Source organism: Macrobrachium rosenbergii, chromosome 48 (assembly GCF_040412425.1).
Source record: "Macrobrachium rosenbergii isolate ZJJX-2024 chromosome 48, ASM4041242v1, whole genome shotgun sequence".
Taxonomy (NCBI): Eukaryota; Metazoa; Arthropoda; class Malacostraca; order Decapoda; family Palaemonidae; genus Macrobrachium; species Macrobrachium rosenbergii.
Window position 1 is genome coordinate 27,734,159 of NC_089788.1, and position 16,990 is coordinate 27,751,148.

The window sequence follows — 16,990 nt, forward strand, 5'->3', positions numbered from 1 at the left end:
GATCACGGTCATTTAAGTATGAAATATTTATTTTCCTAGACTCGTATGTATCTAGTAAGTAATGAAATCTGATGAGTTGAAGTCCATTAAGTTGGTCTGCTATTTCTACAAAATACTGTACTAGCATTATGAGTGAGTCTGCTGATGCATGTGAGACATTATAGATACGATGAATGTTAGTGAAAAACAGACCAGAAATGCCATTACATTAATATTTAATTTGGTGGTGGCCACATATTACTTCAGTGTGGTCATGTAACTGCTGAAAAGAGTGAAGTCGTATAGCAAACAAACATCTAAAAAGCTCTCTCTTATGAGCACTGACAGGAATACCTTCCCCAAAATTATTGAAAGGAAACTAATATTTTAGTGACACTACTTTGGTTTCACTTGTACTGTGTTATGGCACTAACTACTTGACCTCTGTTCAGTAAGTTTTTTAATGTATGTGCTTCCTTCAGGTAACAAAACTTCTGATCCTTAAATTTCCTAGTTTTTAACTTGACACAGACTTTTTTCAACTTTCTGTTAGGGACTCAGGTTTAGAACTTTCAAAGAACCTTACTTCAAATCCTTTGCCTGCTATTAAATTCCTTATAAAGTTTTTATTTACTTTTTAAATTTTACTAATCCTTTGCAATCTTAAAACCTCCTCCCTTGTACATTCATGTCAACTATCTATTAGTTTCATTGTCTCAGGGCTCCTTGGACCTATCAAGGCTGTGAGTGAAGGGGGCAACAATGTCCGAGCTACCTATCTGTGCACTACAGTCGATCATTATGGCTCAACCTATGGAGATCGAGGTTGGGGATGTGGTTACCGGTAAGCTTTTGCAGATATTTTTTTAATTCGGATGTATCTATACAGAAGTGTAAACCATTGTTTTGCAAATGTATTTTTGTTTAGCCTGTTTCACATCATACCAGTTTCTGTGTTTGACTAGTTAGTGGGATGATCCTGCTTGGGGCATTGCTTCATATTTGCTGATCCCTCGTTGTTCCCTCTGTATGGGTCTGTTTTCTTGCTATGTATGAGATGTTTTCCATTCAACCATATTAACCTTTAATCTGCTAAAACTGGATCCATCAGGGTTTAAAATTCAAGCTTCAGTTGTGTAATTTTATCAAGACTGGGCCATCCTCCTGAGGCAGCAGTTAACCCTTAGTCACCTACAACTTTTTATCTACATTCCTACACTGACTGGCTCTAATGGCATACTGTGACCATGACTCAGATTTAATTTACTGTTATCATTGTTGCCTTTCATGGGCGTAGCAGTCAGAAGATCTCAATGATAGTAGCAGTTAACCTAAGGTCAATCCTCTCTTGCTAGTTATTACGGAGCAACTCAGAAATGGTGCTATGACTGGTGTAGAGGAATTTGTAAAATTGACTACAGCAGCCACTTGCAATCTGCAGATGACATAATCATGGATTATCTCCATGAAAATCGGCATTCACTGATGACTTGAGAGTCAACCAGTATGATCTGTCTTTCATTCATACCATTCTTTAGAATAGAACTTTCTGCATCCTTCCTTGTTTCATGAATAACTGAACCTGCCTTATTTTAATAGGTAGGTTTGTTATCATTTACTGCAGAACTTTAGGTGGTTGGGTGGATGTCACTTGCTACAAATCTATTTTTATTTCATTATATTAGCATTTTTGATAGTGTAGTTGCTTGTTTCATCCTCAAGGAGTTACCCCCCATGGTGTGCCAGAACTCCATGGTGACCAGACTAGTAACAAAGAAATATTTTTCCAGCCTGGTCTTGTAGCCAGGTATTGTGTCGTAATGAAAACACTATGAAAGGATACTTGATAGAGTATAATGGACTCAAAGATAAGAGGGCATTTTCCCTTATCTTCAGCAAAGCCGAACCTAGTTTTTCCTACGTCAAAAATGCAAGAAGTGACTATTGCGCATGTGCATCTGCCATCTTGTTTATGACCAGGGCAGGCAAAATACCAGCTCCATTACCCTCTGCTAGTGGAAGCTACGCACACGACGGTTCAGTGCTCCATACAAAGTTGCTTTATTTCAAACTTTTTTCATCAGCGAGAATTATGGAAATATCTAAACTTGAAAGTTAAGTGCTTATTTTTAAGCTCCAATTAAAAATTGTTAGTTTAAACTGTGGAACAAATGTTTTTGTGCATGGAATCCGGAAACTGAACTTTGTTTTTCTGAGCACATGGTCGGTGCTCTCTCACGATCTCTGTTATTTGCAAAAGCCCCAAAAATTTGAATTTTTTATCATTCAATTTAGAAATTTAACTAAAGAAATGTTCCACAATTTATTATTAATTTAGATAATCCTTTCAGATAATGATGTCCACAATAGCCTAGGGGGTAGCCTACATGAGGTGGTAGCCTAACAAATTCAGTGTGAATAATGTGAATATACTGTAGTGGATGTTGTCCGTAGCCTATAATGTAGAATTACATATCCTAAAGGTGATTTAAATAACCTGGATTAGGTAGTAACCCAATTTAAGGTAAGCAAGAAACTTTTAAGGCATATTCTTTTATGGTGCTAGGCAGCAGCCTAGTTTACACCAAGGACCCTAGAATTTGATAAACAGGCTACTAAAATTTTACCTCTATATATCCTCTACTTAAGTATGATCTAAAACAGTGGTTCTAAAATTCCAGGCTACTAAATTTTAGGCCGGGGAAAATTTAAAAATTCTAGGATTATATGGTTATTTTCTTAACAAGAGTGAGGAACTAATATCCAGAAGTTTATAAAAAAAATTAAAAGTATAACTTTTAACGTTTTCTATATGATAGGCTTACCTAAAATCGAAAATCTAATCTGGGAGGAATTTTACTCTAGGGAAGGACCAGCTCTTAGTAGGGGCGTGGTAACAAAAAGGTTGAGAACCACTGATCTAAAATAATCCAGGACTAGGCATTATCTATATTAGTTTAAGTGATAAACTTTTACAAAACATTCCATTATTGGACAATCATTTTCCTAAACTATGTAATCTAGAACTAGATGAAAACAGTAACCTGTGCCAGATGAGATGGTAGCCTAGCCTTAAGGCTACATACTAAGGCAATTGTGTTTTATGTTACCATACCCTTGTGAATTATGTAATCCAAATTTGGCAGTATCCTAGATTAGAGTAAGTGATAGCCTGGCTATAAGATTATACATTATTGGGTTACTATTTTATATAGTAGATCAAATAACCTAGGATTGGATACAAACAATAACCTGGGTTAGACAAAGATAGTAGCCTAACTATGAGTTTACATATTGGTTAATTGCTAGTTTTATATAGCCTATACATTTAAGTGTGATTTATAAAAGTCTGGATTAAGTAATACCCTATACTAGGCTAAGAAAGAACAAATAAGCCTAGAAGTACATATAAACAGTATTCTAGGGTCAATAACATTGGTAAGGTCTTATGAAGCCTATACCCTTACAGGTGATATAAACCTAGAACAGGCAATAGCCTAACCAGATTAAGTAGAAATCCCTTTTTATACTGTTAATTTAGAAACCATGGGGCTGAGTATCACACAAAGGGGTAGTTTTGGCTACATAAAACAAAAAACCAGCTTATAAGAGGATTAATTTTTGTGTAGCTTATATCCATAGGTTTTTAAATAAACCTAGAAAAAGAAATGGCTTAGAATAGGTTAAGCGAGAATCCTCTAAGAAATCTTCTATGCTTGGATTAATGTAGAAAGTAGAAGGATTAACCTAAGCCATATAAAACAGTAGCTTGGGTTAGTTATTAAACAAATTAGTTAATAGAAAATTAGTCTATATGGCATGACAATTTAGAATGAAAATTTCACAAAGCCATTGCAAAAGGACTAACAGTTTAAGTAATACAGCCTTATATGGTGTCAGAGTCAACCTAAACCTAAAATGATTTAAGTTAACTTGGATATTTTATAAAAGGTATTACATTTACACACTAGTAATCAAACTAACCTCGGTTAGCACTGAAGAATCAGAGGAATTTATTTCTGGTGATAGAAATTCATTTCTTGGTTTAATGTGGTTCGGATTCCACAATAAGCTGTAGGTCCTGTTGCTAGGTAACCAATTGGTTCTTAGCCACATAAAATAAGTCTAATCCTTTGGGCCAGCCCTAGGAGAGCTGTTAATCAGCTCAGTGGTCTGGTTAAACTAAGGTATACTACTACTACTGTAAGATGTAATATGCTAATGATACAGAGACTTACAAAAGTGTCTGTTATTAAAAACAACTTATACTAATTAGTTTCTAATAACAACATGGTTCTTTCATTACAGGGCCACCATTATGCAGGACTCTCATCTCAAGTGTTCCGTGGCAAATTGTTTGGTTTGCTTTTTGCCAGTGGGTACAGCCCATTCCACCTGCCATGAGCATAGTCCTTGTAAAAAACAAGACAGATTTGCTTGATTGCCAGATATGTGCAAAATTTGCAGTGTGCTTTTGGCAGCAAGTTTTAAGGACGAAACAGCTCATTTCAAGCTGGCATGATGGGTCCTAGGGTTCAGCAAGGGGGAGATTATATCTTTCAGGCAGAACTGCAGCAGCAAATATTTAACCCCTTCTTAGAAGATCCCCAGTACCTCCCAGGTTAACCCTGCAGAGGAAATAGAGGAAGTTCCTCTTGGAGGTGATTATCTTAGCTACCGAAATGACCTTGCTGAACACAGAAGGCTCAGGGACACAACCTTCAGCTAACCATGGGAGAAACTTTCCAGAAGGAATTCAATCCCCCATGCAACTTTCAGAAGCTGATCATGATCCTTCCCCCAAATGGGATACAAGGATTCATTTAACCCCAATTGAAATGACTACATTTTTTGGAGGGGTATAGTAACTCACTCAGGACCTCTGCCCCCCCTGGGTAACAGGCAGTCACAGTTCAGCTCTGGATGCTGTCAGATTACGCTAGCTCCCCCAAAAGGGATACACAGTTTGCAGCATTTGATCAGCTCCGTAAGGAAATTATGAGTAATATCAAAGGTGCCCTTGCCACAGAACGGGAATATATAATGGACATATTGCATGATTCCGAACAGGAAATTAAAGAAATCAAAGTCAGTGATGTACACTCCAAAGTGTAAAAGTACTGCATCCTGCAGTCGAAAAGAGAGAGTGGAAACAAACTCTGACCAAACAAGGTCCAAGGTTAGAATTCCAACTGGAGCCAACAAAACTGCCAGTTCGGACTATAAAGCTTCAGGTCAGAACATAACAGGGGCTCCAATATTCTCCCCTGATGATACTGATGATCCTTGGCGAGACGCTTCAATGTATATTTTCTGTGCTGAGGATAAGTATCTAATTAATGAGAGAAAAACCATGATCGAAGTTGTACATGTGGAGTTTAGAGACAGGGCAGCATTCCCTAATACAGAATGGCGCTTGATACCACCTTTGCCAGACATGGAGAAACCTCAAAAGGCAACAGTTCTCTTATGTGGGAACACAGCATTAAAAGCTATAGATGATGCCCTTTACCAGGTCAGTGGTAGGTGGATCTATACTCCCATTATGAATAAAACCCAACTTGCTCACCAAGTACCCCCAGCCTTCTGTCCCTTCACCTTTAAAATAATTAACCATGTGAAGACAAACTCAGGATTATGTAATAACTAGAAAACGGGAGTCAATGGCAGAGCCAAAACCATTCACCACAGTCCTCCCGGTTTCGAAAAATTCCACCAAGGAATGGGCAACACTTCAACTCCCTTTTGAAAGGATAAAGCTCCCCTTGGATGTTGCTACTCAGCAATTTGGGACCCCTGTGAGGAGAATCTCAGACGAGACAGCTTCGTCAGAGTTCCGTGCTTGGACTCTTCTCCATGGTATCTTAACCTCTTCCACCTTGCTAGAAGTTGCCACCAAAAGGCTTCCAGAAGATTCCAGGACAATTTTTGCTGTTGTGGCTAAAAGTCTTATGAGAACCCTATGGGAAGCACTCTGTGACATTTTAGTCTGGCGTTTAAAAGCATGAATGGAAACATTGGAAGGTTCCAACAAGTCGCTTCCTAATGTGACTTCATTATTACAGTCTAACCCCTTCTGTAAGGACCTGTTTGAGGATTCTATTGTAACTCAAGTCAACGAGCAAGCACGCCAACAAAATTTTACAGTGTACGCTCTTCTGGGAAAAGGAGAATTCAAGAAACAAAAACCCTGAAGTTTCCCTTTACCCAATTCAAAAAAGGCTCACTTTGATCAAAAGTCATATAAGCCTGTAGTCACCTCCAGAACTTTTCCTCATAAACAGGTAGATGGTCAGAAGGGACAACCCTTCCAAAGGACAGCAACAGCCACATCAGCAGGAACATCCTTTTCACAAGGTCCAAAAAACCATCTTACAGAGGAAAAGGAAAAGCAGTGGCCGAAATGCCTATCAAAGGAAAAGGTAGAGGAAGAGGGGGATAACAATAGGAATTGTTTGGTCAGGGGTTGACTTCAAAGACACCATAAGGAATGGAAGTCTTCTCCTTGGGGACACAGCATTGTTCTCAACTGGCTGGGGTGGAAATGGTCTCATCCCCCCTGCCTTTAAAGGGGTTCTTTCAAGCACCAAACCCCTCTCTGGAAGATTACATGCAGGAGGCCCTGTTAAAAGGTGCCATAGAGAAACATGCGTATGTTTGCCACCAAGCACATCTCTTCAGTGTTTCTAAAAAGGATTCCTGTGAACAAAGAGTGATCCTCGACCTATCAGCATTGAATAAGTACATTGTTTGCCAAAAGTTTTGGATGACTACTGTTGCCCAAGTACGTTCAGTTATTCCAAAAGGGACTTGGATAGTTTCTATAGATCTGAAAGACACTTACTGGCACATCCGTATTGGCGCTCCCTTTCTCCCCTTCTTAGGGTTCTGGATAGGGAAAGATAGGTACAGGTTCAAAGTCATGCCTTTTGGATTAAACATTGCCCCAAGAATTTTTACAAAATTAGCAACGGTAGTTGTCCAGGAACTCAGGAGAGAAGGAATACAACTAATAGCTTACCTGGCTGACTGGTTAATCTGGGGGCCCCACAAGAAAAGAGTGCTTGAAAAACCTAAGAGCAGTGGTCAACAGACTCCAGTCAAAAGGTTTTATAATAAATTGGAAAAAATCCTGTCTCATGCCCAGCAGGCGCTTTCAGTGGCTGGGACTGTGTTGGGGTACTCTTCGGGGCCTGTTGTCTCTCCCCATCAAAACTCAGAACAGAATAAGGAAAAACCCCAAAAGGTTCCTAGCACAGCCCAGAGTTTCCAGACCGCAGTTAGAACACATGATGGGTCTGCTGCAGTTTGCATCAGTAATAGATTCAATACTCAGATTGCAATTGAAAAACCTGAACAAATTTTGGCTATCGCACGCAAGAAAAAAGATGCGAGACTGATCTCACCAAAAGAATCAGAAAGTTGGGGAGATGCTTCAGCCTTGGACCCGGAAGGAATCTCTTGCGAAACAGGTCACCCTGACTCCTTCATCTGTAAGAGTGACAATACACACTGATGCCTCTTGACAGGTTGGGGAGGACATTGGGAGGATCGTCAGGTGGCAGGGAGGTGGTCAGCTACTCTGAGGAAGTGTCATATCAATTTCCTGGAACTGATGGCTGTCTTTTTGTCTCTCAAAAGACTCAAACCTCGAGAAGAGACACATATTCTGTTGGTTCTGGACAACACGACTGCAGTGTCCTGCATCGAGATTGGGCTCACGTTCACCTCCTCTCAACATGGTAATGCTAGCCATCCTTCGGATGGCACAAGTAAAGAAGTGGTACCTCTCTGCAATTCACCTCACAGGGTCTGTCAACGTAATAGCAGACTCTCTGTCAAGGAAAACAACAGCCTCAACAGAGTGGATGTTGGACAACCACTCTTTTCAAACAATAGTCAACATGCTTCCACAACTGGAAGTGGATCTGTTCGCCACATACGAGAATCACAAACTCCCAGTATGTGTCTCCAGACTTGGACAATCAAGCAGTAGCAAGAGATGCCTTCCTACAAGACTGGGACAAGTGGAGGACGATATATCTTTTTCCTCCATTGTCCCAGATTTCAAAGGTTTTGAGGAAACTCCTAACCTTCAAAGGAACAGCTTACTTAATAGTCCCAAATTGACCAAACAGGCATTGGTTCCTGTCATTTCAATAACAGGCAAAAGATCAATTCCACTGTTGTCCACTGTTCTATCCCAGAAAGTAGGAGGGAAAATCGTTTAGGCATCCTCCTTTCTCGGCTGAGACCTTCATGTATGGATTTTTTAAACATTATCTACTGTGAAAACTACTCACCCAACATTGCTAGGTACCTAGTGCAAAAATTACAGACGTCATCTATCCGGCAATACTAGTCCATATGGAAGATATGGTTAGATTATATCCATACTGAGAGCCCAGTTTAGATTTCTATAGAAGCACTTTTATATTTTATGATATATCTCTCTGAAGAGAAACATTTTGTGGTTACAAAAGTCATGGCATACAAGGCAGCATTAACGGAACCCTTGCTTTATGGATTCTGGATTGACTTCAGCGTAGAAGTTGTTACTTCCCTTCTGTGGTCTTTTGCTCTACAAAGACCCGCTCCCGAAAGACTCCCAATTTCTTGGTCCCTGAACAAGGTACTTAGACTTCTATCTACCTCTCAATTCAGCAGACCCAGTACAACAGCAACTCACAGGCTACAAAAGGCGATCTTCCTGATTGCATTAGCATCAGGAGCCAGTATTAGTGAACTGGGCTCTTTAGACGAGAATGATATATCACACAAACTGCTGATAATCAATTATTATTGTCCCCTGGCCCATCATTCCTGGCCAAGAATGAGGATCCTTTAAGAAGGAAATCTATTCTTACAAGAAAACTCAATTTAGCAGACCAAACATTATGCCCAGTTCATCACTTAAGGTTTACCTAGAGGTCATGGCAAACATCCCAGGAGGTCCTATTTTCCTACACCCTAGCACAAATAAACCACTCTCTCTACCAGGGCTAAGAATAATTTTAGTTCCCTCACTGAAAAGGCAAACCCACACTCCTTTCCTAGGCCACATGATATTAGGAAAGTAAGTACGTCGTTGGCCTTCTTCAGAAATGTCTCTTTCAAAGAAGTCTCCAAAAGCACAGGGTGGGCATCAGAGACAGTGTTCTTAAAACATTACTGCCATGAGCTCAAACAAATTCGTCTACAATGCATATCAGTAGGTGGTAGGGTTAGTCCCGACCTCATAGGCTCTACAGCAGAAAACCAGGGGTCTTCATAACGGGTGAGTATGCTACTATTGCTGGGGAAGATGCGAAAAGACTGCAACCACACCCAGCATACCTAGGTAAGTCACTACAGAACTTCACCCTAAAAATACAAGTTCTTGTTTAGTTTCTCATTTCTTGTTACCAAAACCCAAAAAGTTTTTTCAGAATAAGGAATGGGCATTGAAACTTGCAGCCTGACCTTGAACCAGAAATTTTTTTTCTTTGGGTTTTTTGGAATTAAAATTTTGAGAGCTTAAGCATTTTGTCATCAGTCAATTTCTTTTGCAAAGCTCCTTGAGAATGAAACAAGTGACTAAGCTATCAAAAAAACAGGTTTTGATATAGGAAAAACCTATTTTTTTGGTAGTTGCTGTTGAGTCCTCAAAACCCTCCCACTTCCCTGACGAAAAGGCATGGGATTTGGGCAAGGGATCATCCTACATTGACCAGCAGGGAGTAGTGGAGCTGGTCTTTTGCCTGCCCTGGTTGTAAACAAGATGGCAGACACTCATGTGCAATAGTCACTTCTTGCATTTTTTGACATAGGAAAAACTGGGTTCAGCTTCACTGAAGATAAGGGAAAATGTCCTCATGTCTTTGAATCCATTATACTCTATCACATGTCATAGTGTTTTCATTACGACACGATACCCGGCTACATTACCATGCTGGAAAAATATTTCTTCAATACTAGTCTAGTCACCATGAAGCGCTGGCACACCATAGGGGGTAACTCCTTGAGGACTTGACAGCAACTACCAAAAATAGGTTTTTCCTACATCAAAACCTGTTAATTGAATATCTGTCAGGGTTTAGCCACAAGCTCATAGTTGTTGCAGTTATTGTTAAACGAATGGGAAGTCATTGACACTCAACAAATAGAATTACTTATGCCCATGGTGATTCTTGGAGGGTTACTTTATTACTGGGAGAAAGTGGTGTTTCTCAACATAATGGTTTAAATTATGCCTGGCAGGGACTTAGCAAAAACAGACTCACCCATGTATATCCTAAGCCCTGATTGGTGTTAAGGAGCCTCCTCCTCAACTAAATTTCAGAGATGGTAAAAACAGACTCACCCATGTATATCATAAGCCCTGCTTGGTGTTAAGGAGCCTCCTCCTTAACTAAGTTTCAGAGATTTTTGATGTTGTACTGCAATAGAACCCACAGACAGAACAGTGTCTGAGGTTTGCTGTTGCATTGACCTGGGTGCTATCAAGTGATTGTAATGTATTAGAAAAGAACTGATGTTCATACAGCAGTTTTTTTTTTTTTGTTAAGTGTTTTCCCTTTATATCCTGATGTAATGAAGATGAAAGGTGCTCCTCAGAAGCATTAGCAGGGCTGCATTTTAGTTTAGGCATTTGATACCTCTAGCAGTTTACAAATGTGAAGTAGTGAAGGAAGACTTGGGTGAGGGCATAACCTTTCTTTTCTCCAAAAGCATACCTGTGGATTTTTTAGACAATGAATGCAGAGCTTTGAGTACTCTCAGAAGTCTTTTTACTGATACAAGTTCCTCATATACTGATTACTCTCTGCCAGTCTCTTTGTGTTCTAATTACCAAAGTAACAGCAGTCATGATAGAGCATAAGTAGTGTCAGGATGTATTTCCTTAACCTGTCTTCAAACTATAGGCTGCTCTAGGAAAGTAAAACCCTGTACCAGCACATGGCTGGTCTTTTTATAACAACAAAGCAATGGTCTTTTAAGGGAAAAGGTCATACAGTGCTGTTTACATAAGTTTTGAACTTCACAATTTATCATAAGAAATCAGTGTTCAGTTTTTTGCCACCATCGAAATACTAGAAGGAAGGTAAAAGTGCAGCACCATTGGCTGTGTTGTATTAGCATACATACAAATTTCATCAGCAGCTGGAAGAAGAGTGTCAGTTTTGCTCTGATGAATGAGACATGCAGTGCAGATCAGTACGTTTTTGCATCTTCATTGCTGCAAGTCCCACTGGAAGAGCTAAAGCTCTTGATTAAAGGAAGTTTGTTGGACAAAGTTCCAAAGCTATTCAGGAGGAGGACTTTTTGTTTAATGAGTCAGTGTGCTGTATATGAGGTAAGAACATGTTCTTCAATGTTATTAATTCATAATCTGTTTTCTGAGTCAGATGATTGATGTTAGGTTTGGGAACTTTTAATCACATAAAAATTGTTTTAAATTAATAAAGTAACACAAAGATGGTTTGATACATTAATGCAGGCACCATAGAGCAGCCAGGCAGTTGTGTGAAGTTACCCAGTGTTTACTTCATTTTGTTCTTGAAAATATCATTCAGATCAGTCTCTTTAGCAGCTGTTACTATCAACTTTGATGGTCCCCACAGGGGATTTTGCCTACAATATAATCTACATAGCACACTGCAGACAGTATTGAAGGTCCTTTGCAGCTATTAATATAATAAAGTAGCCTAATAAGACTGCAGTTTCACATTTATAAACTTGCATGCATTTTGGGAAGAGATGAAAAGAATAGATAGAAAGTAAAAGCAGAAAGAAATGTAACTGGCCTGATGGAATAATACAGAATAAAAAGAAAAACTTGAGTATCATCTTTTGTGTTCCACAGCACTAGGCACAGTGCAGGCAGTAACTTCCTGTGGATATACTTTTGCAATGCCCCTGCATCATCAGCCACATTGCATTTTCTTTGCATATTACTTTTCTGTAGTTCCATTTTGTCTCTTCCCACCTAGCTGTCCATCTTCTTCAGCTTTACCCTGCTTTTTCATTTTGATCGTTTATTCAAGAATGAGTCAAAACCTTATTTTTATACAAAGTGTTAACAAATAAATTTGCATGAAAATGCAAGTTATCTAAAGCAATGGATTGTATATAAGAAAGGATATTACTGTACTTTTAAGAAATTTTAATTTTTCAAATTCAGTGTGTGCTAAGGATAATTACTTGAGACTTTATATCCAAGTGTATTAATGTTTTAGTTAGGATGAACAGTTACTGTGAATATATTACTATCCCACATTTAACAAATTGTTTGGAAAAGTTTAATGGAAATATTAAAATCTTATACTATGTCAGTTTATCATTGTTATTATCTTTTTATTATGTCAGTTTATCATTGTTATTATCTTTTTATTACGTCTGAAGATATTATAAGATTCTTCAATAATAAGTTTTTGTACTTTCTAATTAACAGAAATATCCAAATGTTGTTGAGCTCCCTTCAACACCACACTGGCTATTATGTCAGGATTGTTCTCTGGACCAAACATGATGCCTTCAATATCACAGCTACAAAGACTTATCGAGCAGGCTTGGCGAAATGGATTTGATTTACAAGTAAGGTTACCAAATAAGACCCTTATTTCATTCTGGAAAACAGGTTTGCAGGTAATTTCTTTCAAGGAGAGACCAGACATAATTTCTGATCCCATTGCTGACAAAAAGGTTGAGTTGTCTGTCCAGAATTAACGAGGTTTACATCTAACCATGCTTAGGCAAAATGTGTTTGCTTGAATATGATTTTATTTTGTAGATTTTTTATTACCTGATAGGCAGAGAAATCATCCTCTGAATGGCAGTTCCAAGATAGTAAAACTGTTGTTAAATAGTAATAAAGACCTAACCATTTTAGTCAGTAGTCAACTTCTGCATGACAGGTTCAGTAAACTTGCTGGGGTTACTGGGATGTATTTATGGCCTCAAACCTCAAATGGAAGATCGCTGTGTTCTTGCTGTGCTTTGCAGCGGTGATAGTTGTTCGAGGGAAACACGTGCTTGTATTGTAATGACCATGCCAAAGATGCCTGAAAGTAGTCAACTCAACTGTCAAGTGGACTGAACACGAAGGGAACAATCACATCAAGTCTGTAGACTAAACATGAACAAATTATTTATGTTTAATTATGGTAGCATTGCAGGACTTAGACATCCAAAAGACGTTAAATCCACATTGTTGCATTTTAAGGGCAGTCATTTGCAGAACGAGAGACATAGTGAGGCTTACTCTAACTTTCACTTTTAATAGTTTGAAAACAAGATAAAAACTAAAGAAAGAAATAGTGGCTTTTGGTTTCATGAAGAGGGAGAAGTGGTTGTTGCTGAGCTGCAAAAAAAAGCTGAAGGTTAGAACCCATGAAAAGGGTGATTGATGACCAAGCTTTGAAGGAAATGTCAGCAAATATAGCTTGAAGGAAACTGAGTATTGTAAAACTGTGGCATTAAGTTATCACAAGGGAAAGGATTGGTCACCCAATTCCCTCATCTGCACAAGAGCATTGCTGACAACCTGGACACTTGGTTGAGGTTGATTAGAATACTTGCAGAATCAATTTTTGGAAGCTTTTGTTAGACTGCTATCATTGTGTTGCAATAAAAAAAATAGTGCATCAGGCCTGTAGGATCATCCTGAGCAGTTAACTGTGATAGCCATTGGAATAAACACCTCTTTGAAACAACAAAATATTTTGATATTGCTTATAGTATCACAGCTGTTCAATACAGATTCTCAGAACCTAATATGGTTCACCTTCAGCAGGGCATTCTTCAATATGGATGTCTTGGAGTCAGCAAAATGTGTGCTGTCAAAAGCTAAACAAAAGATTTTGAAGTCCTCTTAACTGATGGAGTGCATGTTCAGTAAGATGGAGATCTTGTTAACTGTTATGGAAGGCAGGACACTACAGGAGTTTTATAACTTAACCTTTTGGTGTTTTATATTCTCTGGGAAGAAAAATAAAAAACTATCTGTGTATATCACCATCACTTGTATATATCACCCATTTATGTATATATCACCCCATTTATTGTCGTCTGGGATAGATCTTGAGAGCTATCAAAACAGGATCAGAGAAAAATTACAAGGATGTTTGTTGTACCCAAGGTGACTAGGAAATGTAGACTGTGAACTTTGACTATGGAGAGCAGTAAGGAGCATAGGGCCAAGAATGCACAATTCCTAGAGCTGTGTTTGCTAATTCCTAGGCTTGTAGATACCCTAAGAGTCTTGGGGATATCTTTTTTCATGGTTGAAAAGATCAGGTTGATGGTAGAGGTTATTTATTGTTCCAATATCAGGAAAGGATAGTCTCCTTTCTTTGCTCATTGGAGGTTCTTTTTAATTACTCAAAGTGGATAAGATTTCAATAACTAACTGCTTTCAACTCTGTCAGAACAAGAAGTTATTGGATATCTTATAATAACATTTTATTGTAGCTAGGGAGTATTATCATTATTGTAACCGCAGAATAATTGAATGAGATCATTGAGACCCATTTTAGCCTTTATATAAGGCAAGTCTGACGTATATATTCTTAGATGAAAAGTGAGTCACAGTAAGGTAAAGTTGAAGAAGCTGAACGGCTAGTTAGTTGGGAAGAGAATAATGAATATGGATGAAAGGAAAGTAAAAGTCATAAAGCAATGCAACTGTGAGTGAAGGGATGCTACAAAGTGTTGGCCAGGGCTGGTTAGTTTTGGATTTGTTACACTCTCAAAGAGGTCAGTGTCTGCAAAATTAAATCATATCTTGGAACTCTTTTGAAGTCAGTATATCTTTTACTTTTGTAGGCATGCTGGAGAACTCTGTAATCTTTCACCACTTTAGTGGTGTCCATTGTTATCTTGCTTTATACTTAGTGGGTCATGAAATTGTAGACCTCTGGCATTGTAATGGATTATCTGTGATTGGTTGCATGAATTTGAATATTACTCTGTTATAGGAATGGTCAAGATTGTATCTGGGTAATCTATTTAGTATTTTAAAATGTAACTGAGATGCAGGAATTTGGTGGTACCAGTCAGATGTCAGATGATTACAGGTGAAGAGTGGGGAAACTGCCATTCTCTTAAGTATAGTAGTCCCTTGTTTATCCATTTTTACCTTATCAAGAACTCAATGTCCCCATCACCACAATGTACAGTGTGTACCCTGTTCACTTGTGTATGCTGGCTGACATATATATCCACTGGTATATATGCTTTTATATATATATATATATATATATAGAAAGACTTTTGGATATATATATATTTTCCCAGATATATATATATAATGCATGCATACCAGATAGTATGACAAATATGGAAATATATTTATATATATATATATATGCCCATCAGTAGTATTGTATATATATATATATATATTTATGATATATATATAAATATATATATATATATTTCTGAGCTCAGCCCCGTGTCAGCCGGTGAAATTCCATACTAACACGAATTTCTAGGTATAAAATGCTAGATATACCAGAGAAAAAGAGCTTTCAGGAATGCTGGGGTTACTACCCCAGATCGAGCATCTTCCACAATGGAAGACGTCGGTATAACCAAGGGTGAGTGAAAGGATCACAACCACAGAGCCACACTTGACAGACATCCCCATGTCAAAACCCCGAAAAGAGCGAGTGAGCCGTTCCAGCCCCCACGCTCATGCGCCCGCCAGGCCGGCAACACCAGCGCCACCTACACTCATTCCATTTTCTAGCACGTGATCATCATCACTGAGAATTTTTGTGCTTTTGATTTTTGGCTGTTTTCATTTTCCAGCATGTCTTCAAGCAGCTTTAACATCTCTAAGTTAAGTACCATCTTATTGTGGGATTTTTTATGATAAGTGTGGCTGCATCAGTCCGTATTTTATAATTATATGGGATTGTTGTTATGACGCCACGGCGTCCCCAGCCAGCCATGTTGTCCGTGAGATTACCCTTCCAGTTTATTCTGTTTGGGCTGTCTCCTTGTCGTTATATTGTCTTATCTTTTTCCCCTGGATCTCATCCTGGCGGTGTTTCCTAAGCTGGGTGTTTTATCGGTGTTTCTAACGATAATGTTTTTGATACTGACCTTATGGCGGGTTCCTCATAGGGTTCCCGTCATTTCCACTTAGGATTCTCCCTCCGGGATGGGTTCCCCATGTTGGTCTTACTTTATAATTTATTATTTTATTATTATCATTTATTGTGCTGGTGCTATGCTGTCATTTTGTTGCCTTGAACATTCGTGGGGTAGCGTCAGCTCAATTGTCTGGCCGCTCCTCGGAGCTAGGCTACGCACCTCACACATGCACATTATTCTTGGGTTATTATTTTGTATTTATTTTATATTTGTGATGTTTTTTTATTGGTGATTTATTTGTGGTAATCTCCCCTTGCCTTTCATACTGATAGGCTTTTATTGCTTCCTTGACCTCCGCCTCTCCCGTAGGTTAGGTGTGGGGTGGATCCTCAGGTTGAGGGAGTTTTTGTTGCTGTTTCTCCCATGGGCCGTTATTTGGGTGGCAGAGTGAGACCCCTTTGTCCTCCCTCTTCTTTTCGGAAGGGGTTGAGTTTTTTGGTGTGTCTCCTCCATGCTTTTTAGCCTTACCCCCTTCTTTCGGCCCTGGTTGTACTTCAGCACAGAAATTTCTCTCCTGTTGTTATTTCCCCCTTTCCTTGTCCCTCTCCGTTATTTTTGGCTCATGCCTAGGCTACGTCTATGTGTAGGCTTTGTCTAGGCAGGAGTCAGAGGTGTTGAGACCTTTTCCCTATCCTTTTTCCTTAGTAGGCTTGTCCTGCCATCGCTAGTATTATTTTATTTTGGGTGTGATTGCAGTTGAGCGGGTGAAGCATTTTCCCTTGCCTCCTGTTTTCTCCTGACTCTGGCCTACTCCTCATCCCTGTCCCACCAACCTCCCCTCCCCTCCTCATCTCAGGCCAGCTCTTGCCTATTCTCGTGCGGGTGATGCTAGATGGCGACTTTTCTCCGAGTTGGGGACTTTCCTGGTGGA

The 16,990-nt window shown here is 39.0% G+C and overlaps 1 protein-coding gene across 5 annotated transcripts in view; it reads left to right on the forward strand.

Moving 5' to 3' along the window:
* LOC136831322 (zinc finger-containing ubiquitin peptidase 1-like) overlaps positions 1-16,990 on the forward strand; it is a 308,022-nt gene that overhangs the window by 94,314 nt on the left and 196,718 nt on the right. For all 5 annotated transcript variants that reach the window (XR_010850840.1, XR_010850839.1, XM_067091557.1 and 2 more), the window contains exon 6: positions 700-823. Coding sequence is in view for 3 of the 5 variants with exons in the window: in XM_067091557.1 (XP_066947658.1) it covers positions 700-823 (124 nt within the window). In the remaining 2 variants the exon portion in view is untranslated. The remainder of the gene's footprint in view (positions 1-699; positions 824-16,990) is intronic.